This window comes from Paramisgurnus dabryanus, chromosome 3, assembly GCF_030506205.2.
Source record: "Paramisgurnus dabryanus chromosome 3, PD_genome_1.1, whole genome shotgun sequence".
Classification (NCBI taxonomy): Eukaryota; Metazoa; Chordata; class Actinopteri; order Cypriniformes; family Cobitidae; genus Paramisgurnus; species Paramisgurnus dabryanus.
The window spans coordinates 14059323-14076548 of NC_133339.1; the positions used below are offsets into that span (position 1 = coordinate 14059323).

A 17226-nucleotide genomic window follows, 5' to 3' on the forward strand; every position below is an offset into this window, starting at 1 on the left:
AACAGTTCACAGATAACTGTGCATGTATTTGTCAATAATTTTGAGTATTTTATTTCCATGTCTATTGAGGTATTAAATATGTATAAAACTCTTTCCACAGTGATGACATGTGAAAGTTTTTTCTGCGGTGAGATTTGTCACGCGTTTCTTAAGAGCAACTTCACTTGTGTAACTCCTTTCACACTAAAGACATATTTAAGGTTTCTCTCCAGTGTGACTTCTCATGTGAGTCTCAAGTCCATGTTTATTTCTGAAACTCAACACACGTATTGTTTCTCTCCTGTGTGAATTTTCATGTGTGTTATAAGGCTACATTTAATTCTGAAACATTTTTCACACTCATTGCATGTGAACGGTTTCTCTTCAGTGTGAATTCTTTCATGCCTCTTAAGGTTACTTTCAGCAGAGAAACTTTTTCCACATTGTTGACAAGTGTAAGGTTTCTCTCCAGTGTGAGTCCTTATGTGTATCTTAAGTTTACCTGTAGTTGTAAAACTCTTTTCACAGTGATGACACAGATGTGGTTTCTCTCCAGTGTGAATCCTCATGTGTACGTTAAGGTAATCTTTTATTCTGAAACTCTTTCCACACAGATGACACGTGAATGGTTTCTCTCCAGTGTGAATCATCGTGTGTATCTTAAGTTGACTTTTATCTGGGAAACTCTTTTCACAATGCTGGCATGCATATAACATTTCCCCCATGTGAGCTTTCTTGTGCCGACAAAGGCCTGATTGAAAGGTGAAACTCTTTCCACACACATGACATCTGAAAGGTTTCTTCCCAGTGTGAATTCTCATGTGAGTCTCAAGTCCACGTTTATCACCGTAACTCTTTCCACAATGAAAACACATGTGAGGTTTCTCTCTTTTGTGAATTTTCATGTGTGCTATAAGGCTACTTTTTATTCTGAAACATTTTTTACACTCATGGCATGTGAACTTTTTCTCTCCGGTGTGAATCCTTGTGTGTATCTTAAGGCTACCTTGAGCAGAGAAACTCTTTCCACACTGTTGACATGTGTAAGGTTTCTCTCCAGTGTGAATCCTCAAATGTTTCTTAAGGTTACCTGCAGTTGTAAAACTCTTTCCACACTGATGACACACGTGTGGTTTCTCTCCAGTGTGAATCCTCATGTGTGTGTTAAGGCTAGCTTTTGTTCTGAAATTCTTTCCACACTGTTTACATGTGTAAGGTTTCTCTCCGGTGTGAACCCTCACATGTAAGTTAAGGTTATCTTTTCTTCTAAAACTCTTTCCACACTGTTGACATGTGAAAGGTTTCTCCTTACTGTGAGTCCTCATGTGATCTGCAGGGCGTTCATCTTCTCTGAAACTATTTTCACACTTTATGTCTTCTGTCTTCAGAGTTTCTTTCTGTGAAACATTATGGTTTATTTTTACAATCTGATGTTTCTCATCCACTTCAGCTTGACTCTCCTCTTTCACTTCCATCATATCTAAAATGAAGACAGTAAATAGTTCATATTGATAAACCAGAGTGACAAAACACATTTTATAAAACTGTTAGTTCCAATCCTTGATTCCGATTGGTCAATAGGTGTGCTTTATTTACGATAAAACACGGCTATAAATCGAAATCGATCGAAATTAAGTCACAACCTCAAACTTTGAATTTAAAAATGGGATCATCGATGCTGCCACGCCCCCATGTCGCCATGCTGGGGAAAAAACTCTCAGAGGTGCCTTTAACTCTTTCCCCGCCATTGACGAGATAACTCTTCAATAAAAAAAACCGATTCCCTGCCAATGACGACAATTTCCGTCTTTCCGCAATACCGATATCACACCCACAACTTATTTTTGAAGAAACTTGTTTTTGAACAAACCTTTGAAGAAACCGCTGGCGGGGAAAAAAAGTTAAAATCACCGGTCGAACGCGATTTATATTTTAAACATGAGGGATGTATTGCTACAGCTCCTTGAAAATCATATCATAAACAGGATTACTATCTGACACGTGCGCGAGAGAACCGCCAAGATGCAGCGGGTTATGTGTTAAACAAAAGGGATAGTTGGCCTCAGCTCGCATGAAACGCATAAAACTGAACAAATACGTAAGGATTACTACTTTAGTTTATGTTTAGACTTCAGACAGATGTGAGAGCATGTGCACGTGAGACAGAGAGAAGCGCAGCTGCTTATGATGCTGGATTCATTTCAGATGCTAGGAGCCCAAGATGCGCACATTAAGTCAAAGAAGGAATCCTCTTTCTACAAGCTCTCTCACGTAAAGTGAAGCCCACAAACCCCCCTGCGAGGAAAAGCATCCAATGTGCATGTGAATGTGAAACTATAATAATAATAATAATAATAATAATAATAATAATAGCATATAATTTTTTGTCTTTCAAAAAAATAAAAATAAAAATTGAGAAAAGCAGAGAAAGCCTCGAGATGGCTATGGCTTAAGAGAGGGATTCATGGGGTCAGTGTAGCTAGATTTTCCAACTGGACACAAGCTGGGGTCCGATGAGGATTTATGGATGTGGGTGTATGATGTTGAAATTTGCCAAGTTAAAAACAAGTTAAAGGTGTAACTGATGTTTACAGTGTAATTTTTTTAACAGATGGGTAAAAATGACAGTTATTTTCTTAAGTTATGGCTGGTAAGGTCTAGCACTCCTTCCGCTTTAAGTAGAGCCATCAGATTGCTTTTATTATTCAAATGAATTATCACATTTATTTAAATTCATTATTGAGAGAGAGAGAGAGATGCGTGTGATGCGTGCGCGAGTTACTTGTGTGCGTCTCTTCTTTAAAGAGTACGACAAAGATAAAGTCAATGGGAAAAAGACCACTTAATGGGCAGTTAAGACTTTCAGTGACTTTTTGCGCCGAATACATAACAATTGTGATTTCAAGATCTACTCTGCTTCTCTTCTAAATGAGACATTGTGGGAGTTTTATGCCTCGGTTCAGTCTACCGCTGGACGTGAATACAGTGTTGTAAGTTTGATGTGTCTCAGAGAAAATTAAAGAATAAAGTATGTCTTAACAACGTATCCTCCAACCCACATCCCACACAACTTTTTTGGTCGTTTGTCCATTCCCTCAAATACACCCAACAGAGGCGTTTACTAAATTAGCGCCTCTACTGGCTAGAGGTGAAACTTTATATATTAGGGTATGAAATTATATTTTGGGGTATAATTTTGATGTAATGACATCCATTTGGGTATGATTATCAGTTTAAAATGCCAGGATTCATTGTATTTTATTACACATTACACTATTCAGGAATTTAGAGCAAATCACATACACATTTATTTATTATTTGATATAATACACAGCATACAAAACAATCACAACTTTTTTCAAAAATTACTTAAAACATTTCAAGTGTACCGAGGCCACAATCGATTTACATGAAGAAAAGATGCAAAACACAATCCACCGTAGATATCATATCCTGTGTATACGGATTCAAAAACTGCCGCCAGAAGAAGCGATTATATATCATCTTTGATTGTGAAATAGCGTTGGCTCTCGTGTGTCTTGTGACCAATTGCATCATTAGGTTAGCTATAAAACTGATGCGCTATTGGCTGTCCTGAGCGACTGCATCATGATCTATGTTTCGGTTTATATTTGAATGAGATCGGACTGTTTGCGTTGCATTCATGGATTTCTTCATATAAAGTGATCATATGGCTTCAGTTCACAAGGTTTGCAACGTGAATTGTTTGCAATACTTGTTTTATACTGCTGTTTTTTGGTCAACTTATGCAATAAACACCTGACTGTACTTTTGCTTACGTGTTGTGTTTTATGTGGTTAAGAACTGGTTGGGTTTAGGGTAAGGGTGAGTTTAGATGCTCCAAAATATCTTTAAACCATAAATGTTTATGAAACCATTTCGACATTACAAATGTTCAAAATAAAATGCATCTAATCTTACGTATAAGGCATACATTTAAATCTACAATAAGCTACCGCCAACCAGCTGCAAGTTACACTGTAATTTCTACTGATTTTTTTACATTGTAAAATAATAGCAGAGTCACACTTGTTGTGGTGATCCCGGTCAAAAATGATCGCCCGTTTAAAGTGAAGGTGAAAGATCACAAAACACAGAAAATTATTTTACAATTGTGCCGTTCCCTAACAAATCCAAGTCATTAATAAAAATAAAAAACACTGTGACAAAATGACAAAAACTTTGTGTGAACTCATGTAAATGATGCATGCATCTAATGCATTTACTGAACGTATGCACATGAATGACAATAGCCTATTTCATGTGCCTTGTTAATGGGCGCTTTGCATTTAAAACAGACAGTGCTTGTTTGGACATCTTTTTGGGCACACAATGTGCATCTCTTCCTTTTCTCTCTTCTGTTTGAGACATTAGAAGACCCTGATTATAAACTATTTTCTGTAGGCCGGTCATTTTGTCCAAAAACACCTCAAGTGAAACAAGGTGGGGCGGAGGAGAATCCCAAAAGCAAAGTCTTTGTAAACAAAGTCAATAAATTTCAGTCTGATGCAATAACTTTAACTACTATTTTTGGGTAAAAGAAAATGATCTCCATAATGACGTGAACACAACATGAGGTTTAACTGTAGTAGAGCATTGCATGGAGATCACAGTCATTCAATCCACTGAAGGTTGCTTTGGATAAAACTCTTTACCTGATGTTTCAATCTAATTCTACTGAATCTATTATAGATGCAGAAAGTTATCATCTCATGGATTTTAGTTTATTTTCCCCTCATGTTTCTCAATGTTTTTATGATTATTCCTCAACCATCAATAATAAAGATTGAAAAAAAACACCAACCTATTTGTTCTTCAGTATCTTCATCCTTTATTCTGCATGGTTGTTGATCTGTCATCTTCTCAAGCTCCTCTTTCACCAGCATCAACATTATGTCATGAAGATTTCAGTTGTCACACATGGAGTGAATCTCTGTGTGTTTGACTCCAGCATTTATTGGTGGATTGTTGTAGGAGGAGCTTCACTGAAGGTCTTAATCACTGTGTGGGTGTGGCTGGAGATTAAAAAAAGGCTTTGTAAGTAAAACATTCATAAAGGCATCGGTTTCAGTATTTAATCCGTCCAGTTTATGTCAGATACACTAAAAAATCCCTATATAAAAAGTTCAAGATAAAAAATGTAATTACTTGTAAATCCAACTTGATTATATTTAGTTTTTTTAATTATTTTTGTATTATTTATAATATAATATATTTATATTTAAGTTCCAAATGTGTAAATATTCATCTGCTTATATCTTACTCTGTATGTCAAGACAATAATGCAGTGATATGTAGACGTGCCTCCCATTAAAATGCTTAAGTGAGTATACTCCTCAAAGAGACGGCACAGTTTGTATAATATCAGAGTTTAATATCAGGTACAGTAACCCTTTAGGAAAGATTTAGTTAGACAAAACTTCTGCCCATCCCCACTAAAGATTGTAATTTATTCCCCAATCTATACATTAATTTGTGATCGCTTTAGTCTCATTTTAATGAAATGGTGGCATGCTATGGCTCTGCGCTGTATTTTACGATGTTAATAAGCTCATTAAATTCATTCAGATTTACAAGATGTGTACATTTACTGATAGATGATATCTGTGTAGTTCATTAACATAAAAACTGTTTACATAATGTAATGCAGGAGCAATACAGACGCTTACTACTTGTAGTTTTACATTCATTTGAATACAAAGGATTTTTTATTTAAAATATATTGTGGATGTGGCATTAGATAAAAATATAAGAAATTCAGTACAAAAAAGTAAAAAGTACACAACTGTTATCCATCTTTTTAACGCAATGGGGTAATGCAGTAAAATTGTAGTATTCAAACATTTTGTGTGTATGAGAACATAATACATTAAAATAAAAACACAAAGTAGATACTTGAAAATCAAAAGCAACACTACTTGGTACTTAACAACTGCAGTTTACAAGCCTCATCTTATTTAAATCAGCAACATTTGCTTTGTGAGTAAATTTTTCAGATCTTAAGAGATCATTGTTATAAATTGGGTGTAAATGAGAACTATCAGTCTGGAATAATGAGATTTATCAACAGCTCTATTAACACTGATGTGACTGAAACAAAAAAATTTCATGAAGACTGATGGGTCTGTTAACAGCTCTATTAACACTATTGAGTGTTTTTTCACTGTAAGGTTATTGGCACAAATGAAACAAACCTGTCAAGAAATTGACAAAATCCTGATTTCACTCTCAGTAAATATGAACTTAACATAAATGTCTACATTTTTTCTTTCCAGACAATCCAGAGCTATCATCCGAAGATCAAAGTGACGCTTGTGTTGAGCAATGCGTCTGATAGAGAAACTACTTACAAAATGTGTTTTTATTAAAAATAATCTGTAGGTCTGTATCAGTCTTTAAAGACTTAACAAGTCTTTATCTTTACAGGATAAAACTAAAATAAGAACCTCATGCAAAGCATTCTGGGAACCAGAAATCCTCATCAACCTTTTTCTATTTATTTCATTCAGATTTTGGTTTCCAGAATGCTTTGCATGAGGCTCTTATTTTAGTTTTATTCTGTAAAGACAAATACTTGTTAATGTTGATTTAAGTTGAACAAACTGTTGCAAGTAAATAAAAAATTTAAATCTACAGTAAGTTCCTGGCAAACACAAGACAATAATACTGTAATTTCTAAAGACATTTTTAATGGTGTTAAAATAAGTAAATAAACATGTTTATCACTTTATTCACTTTTATTAGTACAATGCTATGTTTTAAACACAACTATTAATGCTAAGATAACAGTGTTATGTGTGCCGAACAGATTCAAAGCGTGTGACAATCATTTTAGTGGTCATACAGTTATAACTTTTATTACTGGGGTCAGCATCACATGTAATCGATAATCAAGAAAAAACATTTGTAAAATGATCTGATGTAAATAGAAACGGTCATGAAATATCAGAATAAAAAATAACACGGCATATGTTTTTAACTATTTGAAGAGGGTCTGGGATCATATAGACCCCCAAAAGACCATGAATCAGAAAGCGAGCTGATGAAAGACGAAACAATAACAACCGCAGTTATGGTGCAGCAGAAACAGTCCAAAGTGAGGTGCAGTCCACAGTATTAATGACATTTCTTTATGACCGTTTTCCATCATGTTTGTTTACTGTGAAGTCATGTTTGACCACGAGAGACATCGCAAGACTTCTATGTTCTCTGTCAAGACTCACAAACAACAAAGATATGAGGTGTGCTGTGATGACCACATACTGGCAATTAGGGTGGCGATTCGTGCCAGTTCCGTCGGACACGTCCCGAACATGTTTTCGGGTTCGTTCTCCGGAAGTCGCGTTGGTCGACCGCATCCGTCATCAAGGTTTAATATTTCGGGTTAAATTTCAGAAAAGCAACCGTTACATTTCAAGGTAAGAATGAAACTACAATGATTGTATGTCTTACAAGAAATAAATCTTAATTTTCTAATGTATTTTAACTGAAATGTGAGAACCTCGATGACGTATGCGTGCGACTTCTGGAGAACGAACCCGAAAACATGTGCGGGACGTGTCCAGCGGAACTGGCCCGAATGGCCACCCTACTGGCAATCCACATACTATAGGAACAAAACTGGTAAATCCTATACACTATATTGCCAAAAGTTTTGAGACACCCCTCCTAATCATTGAATTCAGGTGTTTCAATCACTTCCAGTGGAAGGAACTTTTAATGCTTCATCATACCAAGACATTTTGGAAAATGTCATGCTCCAAACTTTGGGGGAACAGTTTGGGGATGGCCCCTTCCTGTTCCAACATGACGGTGCACCAGTCCACAAAGCAAGGTCCATAAAGACATGAATGAGCGAGTTTGGTGTGGAGGAACTTGACTGGCCTGCACAGAGTCGTGACCTCAATCCAGTAGAACATCTTTGGGATGAATTAGAGTGGAAACTACGAGCTAGACCTTCTCGTCCAACATCAGTGTCTGACCATATAAATGTGCTTTTAGAAGAATGGTCAAAAATTAAACGCACTCCTAAAACTTGTAGAAAGTCTTCCAAGAAGAGTTGAAGCTGTTATAGTTGCAAAGGGTGGACCAACTCAATATTAAACCATATGGATTAAGAATTGGATGTCATTCAGGTTCATGTGCATATAAAGGCAGGTGTCCCAAAACTTTTGGCAATATAGTGTATTTTTTCTCATCATGTTTGTGGTATCTGGTCTGATAAGATTTAATACATCTTTTGGTGGGCCCTAGCTTAATGATGCGTTCAGACCAGCCAAGCAAGAGCGATTTCAATGTTAAGTCAATATAAAGACGTGCGAGGTCTCACGGTGCAAATGAGGCGTTTAGTGCGGCGTGTAAGACGCGATTCTGTTTTTTGAATTGGGCGTTGCCACGGCAAATGAGCAAGTTGAAAAATTTGTACTTTGGCGGAAAATCGTGCTGCGTTAACCAATCAGGAGCTTGCTCTAGTAGTGAAGTGATTACAGAAAGCGAACGGAGTCGCAGAAGCCCCTCCCATGACGCAAATTTCCGAAAGTCTCGATGACTAGAATTTCACATGCGAATGAAGTGAGTAAACTCAAAGGGGCGGTTTCCCTGACAGGCATAAACTTAATCCAGGACTAGGCCTTAGTTTAATTATGAAATATAACTAGTTTAAACAAACATGCCTAACTAAAAAAAATACCTGTGTACATTTTGAGGCAAAACAAAGAGCACTGTTTTATTTTAAGATATGTAAGTGCAATTTGTTTTTTAGATTGTACAGCTCTTAAAAATGTTGTAGTCTAGGACTAGTCTAATCCCTGTCCGGGAAACCCGGATTTTGACGCCTCAAACGCGGCTGGTGTGAACCCACGGAAAGACTTTACATATCCACTCAAGACCACTCGTGTGTATCTTCTGATTCATAAAGACCTGTCCCAAATGAAACATGTAGCAGATAACTGTGACGATTTAGATATTGAAATAGAAAACCTAAACAATGTCTGTTCTAACACATTGGATGCCGTTGCTCCCATTCGAAAAAAGAGATTCAAAGAAAAACCGCCAGCTCCATGGTATGACCATCACACAGCAGCCCTTAAAAAGGCAGCTAGAAAAATGGAAAGAAATTATAGAAGCACAAAGTTAGAAGTATGGCGCGCAGCATGGAAACAGAGTGTTAAACACTACAGACAGGCTATTAAAACCGCCAGATCTACATATCTTAGCAAGCTTATAAATGAGAATCATAATAACCCTCGTTTCCTCTTTAGCACAGTTGCGAAACTGACTAGAAACAAAGAACAAACAGAAACCAATAGTAAACTTCAACACAATAGTAACGACTTCATGAACTTCTTTTCTAACAAAATTTCGGCTATTAGGGAAAACATCATAGCGACCCAGGCAGCAACCACTCTACCCATTAGTTCACTTAACACTAGACTACCATACGAACATCTTGATTCATTTAAACCTACTACAATAGATGAGCTCTCTAAACTAGTCACATCATCCAAATCATCGTCCTGTATATTAGACCCCGTTCCCACAAAACTACTTAAAGAAGTATTCCCTGTAGTGTCAACCCCGGTTCTAAACATCTTTAACTCATCGCTAGAAATAGGATACGTTCCAACAGCTTTCAAACTAGCAGTTATTAAACCGCTGATTAAAAAACCACAGCTTGACCAAGGAGAACTTAATAACTTTAGACCAATCTCAAATCTCCCTTTTCTTTCGAAAATATTAGAAAAGGTAGTGGCAAGCCAGTTACGCACATTCTTGACAAATAATAGTACATATGAAAAGTTCCAATCAGGATTCAGGCCCCACCATAGCACAGAGACAGCGTTGCTTAGAGTTACAAATGACCTCCTATTAACATCCGATCGTGGTGAAATCTCAATTCTTATATTACTAGACCTTAGTGCAGCATTTGACACAATAGACCACAGAATCCTACTCAATAGACTAGAAAACTATGTTGGTATCAGTGGTCAGGCGCTAGCCTGGTTAAGGTCATATCTAACCAATCGCTATCACTTTGTTTATGTAAATGAGGAAGAGTCATATCACTCCCTGGTTAAATACGGTGTACCGCAGGGATCAGTTTTAGGTCCTATCCTGTTCTCGTTATACATGTTACCCCTAGGAGACATTATCAGGAAACATAACATAAGTTTTCACTGCTATGCGGATGATACCCAGCTTTACATCTCCTCGCATCCTAGCGAAACACACACGTTTTCTAAGCTAAAAGACTGCATTAGCGATGTTAGTGACTGGATGGCACATAACTTTCTTAAGCTCAACTCCAATAAGACAGAGGTACTTATTATTGAACCAAATCGCTACAAACATAATATGTCAGATTACAAATTGCACATAGATGGCTGTACTGTGGTGCCATCTTCCACGGTTAGGAACTTAGGTGTGATGTTCGACAGCAACTTATCCTTTGATAGTCATATCGCCAACGTCTGCCGCACAGCATTCTTCCATCTTAGAAATATCTCAAAAATACGCCATATGCTGTCTACATCTGACGCAGAGAAGCTTATTCATGCTTTTATGACCTCTAGAATAGACTATTGTAACTCGCTACTCGGGGGATGCCATTCAAATCAGATCAACAAGCTTCAGCTAGTTCAAAACGCTTCTGCAAGGGTACTTACTCGATCTAAGAAGTATGACCACATAAGCCCAATTCTGGCATCTTTACACTGGCTACCAGTTAAATATCGCATCCAATTTAAAATATCACTAATCACCTACAAAGCTTTAAATGGCTTAGCACCCTCATATCTTAGAGAATTACTATCAGAATACAATCCATCACGCACACTACGGTCGCAAAATTCTGGCCTATTGATTATCCCTAGACTATCAAAAGTGTCTAAAAGTGAAAGATCCTTTTCCTACTTAGCCCCTAAGCTCTGGAATGATTTACCAACCGATGTCCGAGAATCAGACACAGTCGATCATTTTAAATCTAGACTTAAAACTTTTCTCTTCAACAAAGCATTCGCATAATTTGTCTAGTAAAGGTTCTTAACTCGCAATAGTTATTTTCACGGAACAAAGCACTCACGGTCATAACACAGACCAACCAAATAAATAAATAAAAACCTTTTCTGCATGAACACTTAAAATGAATTGCATTAAATAGTTTGCCACCGTTTGCCACTGAACCTGCATTAACGACGACAGTGGGGCTTCCGGCCTTAGTCAAACGGTTTGGCACGTATGGTCGGGTTGCGATTTTGGTGCTTTCGTGTGTCTTGTGAATAGTATGCCATACATACCCGTTTGCCACTGAACCTGCATTAACGACAACAGTGGGGCCTCCAGCCTTAGTCAAACGGGTTGGCACGTATGGTCGGGTTGCGATTTTGGCGCTATCGTAAGTCTTATGAATAGTATGGCATACAGACCCGTTTGCCACTGAACCTGCATTAACGACGACAGTGGGGCCTCCAGCCTTAGTCAAACGGGTTGGTATGTATGGTCGGGTTGCGTTTTTCGCGCTTTCGTGTGTCTTGTGAATAGTATGCCATACAGACCCGTTTGCCACTGAACCTGCATTAACGACGACAGTGGGGCCTCTCAGCCTTAGTCAAACGGGTTGGCACGTATGGTCGGGTTGCGATTTTGGCGCTATCGTAAGTCTTATGAATAGTATGCCATACAGACCCGTTTGCCACTGAACCTGCATTAACGACGACAGTGGGGCTTCCGGCCTTAGTCAAACGGGTTAACACGTATGGTCGGGTTGCGATGTTTTTGGCGTTTTCTCCTGGTCCTGTAAATGGTATACAATATAGACCCGTTTGCCACTGAACCTGTATTAACGACGACAGTGGGGCTTTAGGCCTTAGTCAAACGGGTCGTCAGGTTTCATTTTCTCTTAAAGATCGGAAGGTGACCCTTATTTACCATATATACCCTCGCATTGGGCCCCCAATTTGCTAAATCCTCAACTGTGGATAACATAATTATGCCGCAATATTTAGTCTGTCTGGAACTAAGCTGAGTTAAACCACATCACTGTGTGACACTTCAATACATATGAACGGCCGCTACGCTAATACGATTTTGTTTTTCTCTCCCTGTCTCGTCCTCGACCCGAGGACGAGACAAACAGACCCAGTCCCGGTAGATGTGAAAGTCGGCACACCTCTGATCTACTGGCTGTCCTTCAACGTTATGCCCAGCTGATACCTGACCAACGATCACCGGCAGAACCGCTTAATCTCCGCTAAATCTCCATTTCCGTTCTCCCAAGGGTTTTTCCCTCCTAGGACTTATTTTTCCTCGGATAAAAGCACGGGGTTTTTTTTCTCCTAGGGGGTTTTTCACCCCGGGGAGGCAGCCTTTTTGGGCTTTACCTAGCTTCCTCTTCTATACGTTGCTTTAATAATACGTGCAATTATAATATTGAGTCATAGCCGCAGCAAATTTAACTGCTCATGCTTTCATCGATTTTGTTGTGCTATCTGTCGTTTTCTGTGCTTTTCACTGCTTCTATTTATGTAAAGCTGCTTTGAAACAATTGACTTTTGTGAAAAGCGCTATATAAATAAAATTGAATTGAATTGAATTAATAAACTCATAACTGCACAGAAGAGTTGAATGTCTTTTCTTCAGAATGTAAGCGCTGGTGATTTCTGAGACTTGTTTCCCACATAAAACTCATTCCACAATGAGGACATGCAAACGGTTTCTCTCCAGTGTGAAGTCTCATGTGAGTCTCAAGGATACCTTTTGTTGTGAAACTCTTTCCACACTGAGGACATGTAAACGGTTTCTCTCCAGTGTGAAGTCTCATGTGAGTCTCAAGGTAACCTTTTGTTTTAATAGTCTTTCCACACTGAGGACATGTGTAAGGTTTCTCTCCAGTGTGAAGTCCCATATGAGTCTCAAGGTTAGCTTTTGTTCTGAAACTCTTTCCACACTGAAGACATGTGTAAGGTTTCTCTCCAGTGTGAAGTCGCATGTGAATCTCAAGGTTACTTCTATCTCTGAAACCCTTTCCACACTGAAGACATGTGAACGGTTTCACTCCAGTGTGAGTTATCATGTGTTTCTTAAGGTAACGTGTAGATGTAAAAGTCTTTCCACACTCATGGCACGCATGGGGTTTCTCTCCAGTGTGAATTTTCACATGTGTCGTAAGGTTACTTGAAGATGTAAAACTCTTTCCACACTGTTGACACATGTATGGTTTCTCTCCAGTGTGAATTCTTATGTGTTTCTTAAGGCTATATTCAACTGTGAAACTGTTTCCACAAAGATGACACGTGTACGGTTTCTCTCCAGTGTGAGTTCTCAGATGAGCCTCAAGTTTACTTTTAGATCTGAAACTCTTTCCACACTGTTGACATGTGAAAGGTTTCTTCTCACTGTGAGTCCTCTTGTGATCTGCAGGGCGTTCATCTTCACTGAAACTATTTTCACACTTTATGTCTTCTGTCTTCAGAGTTTCTTTCTGTGAAACATTATGGATTATTTTTACAATCTGATGTTTCTCATCCACTTCAGCTTGACTCTCCTTTTTCACTTCTATCATATCTAAAATGAAGAAAGTAAATCGTTAAAACTGGTAAACCAGAGTGACAAAACACATTTGAGATTGTATGAAAAAAGCAACATGGCGTGGGTCTGTTATGTGTTATCTTTCATGTGAAGTACAGTATGTAATTTCTATTGTCAGTGTCTGCTCTTGCAGTTTAACTCTAGTAGAACTAGAGTGGTCATTCAATCCACTGAAGGTTGCTTTGGATAAAACTCTTTACCTGATGTTTCAATCTAATTCTACTGAATCTATGAGATGCAGAACATCTCATAGATGCATGAGATGTTATCATCTCATGGATTTTAGTTTATTTCCCCTCATGTTTCCTAATGTTTTTATGACTATTCTTCAACCATCAATAATAAAGATTGAAAAATAGACACCAACCTATTTGTTCCTCAGTATCTTCTTCCTTTATTCTGCATGGTTGTGGATCTGTCATCTTCTCAAGCTCCTCTTTCACCAGCATCTACAATATGTCATGAAGATTTCAGTTGTCACACATGGAGTGATTTCTCTGTGTGTTTGACTCCAGCATTTGTTGGTGGATTGTTGTAGGAGGAGCTTCACTGAAGATCTCAATCACTTAATGGGTGTGGCTGGAGATTTTAGAGAGGCTTTGTCAGTAAAACATTCATAGAGGAAGGGGTGCACCAAAATTTGGGTCGTTGAAAATTTCAGTCGAAAATGGCATTATCGGTTTGGGCTGAAAAAACCCCACCAAAATGAATATTGCGCCCAATCCTTGAGCAAGGCTTAGGTTTCCTCCTCCTTTCAGAACATTCCCTGTAGGCTATTTTTAGGTTTCATTCTATAACCTAAAGATAAATTTTCCAGAATGTTCCATGTGGGTTATTTTTAGGTTAGAGTTCAAAGTAGCCGCAAGTCATTCATTTTCAATGAGAGCCGGTGTTGAGCATATTACAACAATGTATGATTAACAAAGAATAATAGTCAACTTTATAATTGTTAATTTTATGAAATAAGATGACGTATGCAGCTTGCAAATGCAACCTCCGGAGGCTACAGTTTTCGGACTGAGAAACGACCAATATCTTGCCTCATTGTTCCGCCCCCAAGCCAGCAGGTCATCACTGATATCAGCTGCCTTCCCTTGCAAATAGTGCATTAACTCCGCATCTGCTGGCTGTTTGCATTAACACGAACCTGAAGACATCTCACAAGCATCCCAGCCCTAACTGTCATAATATTTCTGTCTTCACCACGGCACCGAATAATGAAATGTGTCCATAAGAACATGTCTGTCATTGAACGCAAGTAAATTAAAACAGTGGACAGTATGAGAGTTCATCATTTGTGCTCTGCATTGGACTGTCTGAATAATAGGGTTGTGACAATTAATCGGGCAACTGCGCGTTTTCTCAATGAATGAATTTGAATGAATTACGGTGAAATGCAGCCACATCCAAAAGCCAGGGGGCGCTCTCGCTTAGAATCACCATTTGTGCCACAGAAGAAGTAGCATACCAAACACTATTCCAGGAAATGTCTAAAGGAATATTTATATCGCTGTTCTTCAAATTGTTTCAGGTATTTTCATGATAATAAATAATATTTTAAATGATTGTGTTTGACGATTGTTGCTTTTTTAAATGCACGTTATAAACGAGTCAAACTTGCAATGATTTTAGATTGATAAGGACTTCCTACTGATCACGGAGCCGTAGTACATGCACAAGCTGTGCATGAAACACTGAATCGGAGCTAGGGCTGTCACAATGATTAAATAATCGTCTCATCGCGATTGTTTGACCTTATCGTGATGATTTCAGATCACCGCAATGATTACACATCTCTTAAAAAACACAAGGGGGAGCTGTAGCGCCTGTATAAACATTATATATGAAATATGATAGTATCAAGCGTAAGCGTACACTGACAGTGTAAAGCGATACATTGCAAAGCCATTCAATACAGTGCAAAAACAGCAGTTAAAGAAATGCTGCAAAACTTTGATAAGTAGCATGAACTGCCAGGTAAAACATACATTTCCCATACAACAATTCCAAATTTAGGAAGAGAAGAATGTTATAAGGATCTGTAAGGACATACAATATTCATTAAATAATTACTTTTAAATATGTGTATTAATATTTATTGCCAGGTAAACTTTGCAAAAGATTTCATTTAAATAATCACAACAGCGTGTGAAAATTATTTTATGAATAAAAATTATGAGAATTAAATTTCAAAGCAATAAAACAGACAATTAATCGTCATAATTTATTAGTCAATTAACCGTCAGCCAAATTTCATAATTGTGACAGCCATAATCGGAGCCTTACGATTCTGAATCGATTGTAGACAGTTCTTTTTAATGGGAGCGCGATGCATCAATGCACATCCCTACTGAATAATCCTAAAATAAAAACTGCATGTAAACAGGAGTGAAGAGGTTAGCTCCAGTCATGTAAATGTCTACCTGCGATTAAGTCCTTACTCTGATTATTAGAAATAATCAGATTATTGGTGTACATGTAAACATACGTGGGATGCATCGAAATTTCGGTCGCCGAAAATTTCGGCCGAAAATGGCATTATCGGTTTCGGGCCGAAAGAAAAAATCCAGCCGAAAATGTAAACCGAAAATGAATGTCAACCGCGCCCCTCCCATTTGTGCGCTAGCGCTTGGGTTTCACTCACGGTGATCAGTCGTCTCCCACCCCTCCCCATCGTGCTCAATAGTGCTGCAACGACGCAACAATGTCATCGATTACGTCGACGTCATCGATTACGTCGACTACGTGACGCGTCACGCTGTTTACATTAATCTCGCGTAATGGCGGCTTCTGCTCCTGGCAGTGTTATTCATACATTTATTTGTTTGTGTGCGCCACAAAATCAACAATGGTCGCAACATTTACATTTTTATTTTCATTTAAAACGGCTTCATTTATTGTTGTGAGCACTCGGTGGTGCCTCTTTTGTGCACGCTCTCTCTCTCTCTCTCTCTCTCTCTCTCTCTCTCTCTCTCTCTCTCTCTCTCTCTCTGTGCGTGAAGCCCCTAGACAGCGCCTCTCATACATGACACTGAGTGAAAGAATTAAAAGTTGGCTGTGTTGTCCATGCGGATTCCTCTGTGTACTTGCATTTTCACTTAAACGTCAGATGTTACTGACAGAGAAGACGACTGATTCGAGTTTATCATGAAAGGTTAGCAGTGTTTTCCCACACACACTGGTTCTCTATGTGCTTGTGCGCGAGCTCTCTCTCTCCTATGCCCGCGCATGCCTTCTGTAGTAACTCTGTGTAATGGCAATTTTGTAATTTGCACCGAATTGTCTGCGATGTCTCGTTTATAAATCAAGATTTTAGTAACTTAGTAGTTAAAGTAATAGCTGGTTGGATTAAACACAAGGTTATTGGGTCATGTTTAGTCACTATTTTAATAGTCTTTGGGGTGGTTTCCTGGACAGAGATTATCTTAAGGCAGAACTAGACCTTAGTTTAATTAGGAAATATAATTAGTTTAAACAAACATGCCTTACTAAAAACATTACTTGTGTGCATTTTGAGGACAAACTAAAGGCACTGATGTATTTAAAGATATGTCAGTGCAAGATGTTTTCAGTTTGGACAGCTCTTATATTTATTTTAGTCTAGGACTAGTCTAATCCCTGTCTGGGAAAACACCACTATAT

General features: G+C 38.2%; 1 protein-coding gene across 5 annotated transcripts in view; it reads right to left on the minus strand.

Moving 5' to 3' along the window:
* LOC135769018 (uncharacterized) overlaps nt 1-17226 on the minus strand; it is a 178654-nt gene that overhangs the window by 1889 nt on the left and 159539 nt on the right. For 2 of the 5 annotated variants that reach the window (XM_065278380.1, XM_065278379.1), the window contains exons 2-3: nt 4805-5015; nt 1-1459 (exon numbers count right to left, since the gene is read on the minus strand). The exon at nt 1-1459 is cut by the window's left edge and continues 1889 nt beyond it. In XM_065278380.1, the coding sequence (XP_065134452.1) occupies nt 258-1459; nt 4805-4892 (1290 nt within the window). In that variant the 5' untranslated portion in view covers nt 4893-5015 and the 3' untranslated portion in view covers nt 1-257. Of the gene's footprint in view, nt 1460-4804; nt 5016-12493; nt 13561-13951; nt 14164-17226 lie in introns of those variants that run through there. The other 3 variants (XM_065278381.1, XM_065278382.2, XM_073813826.1) reach the window with 3 other exon arrangements.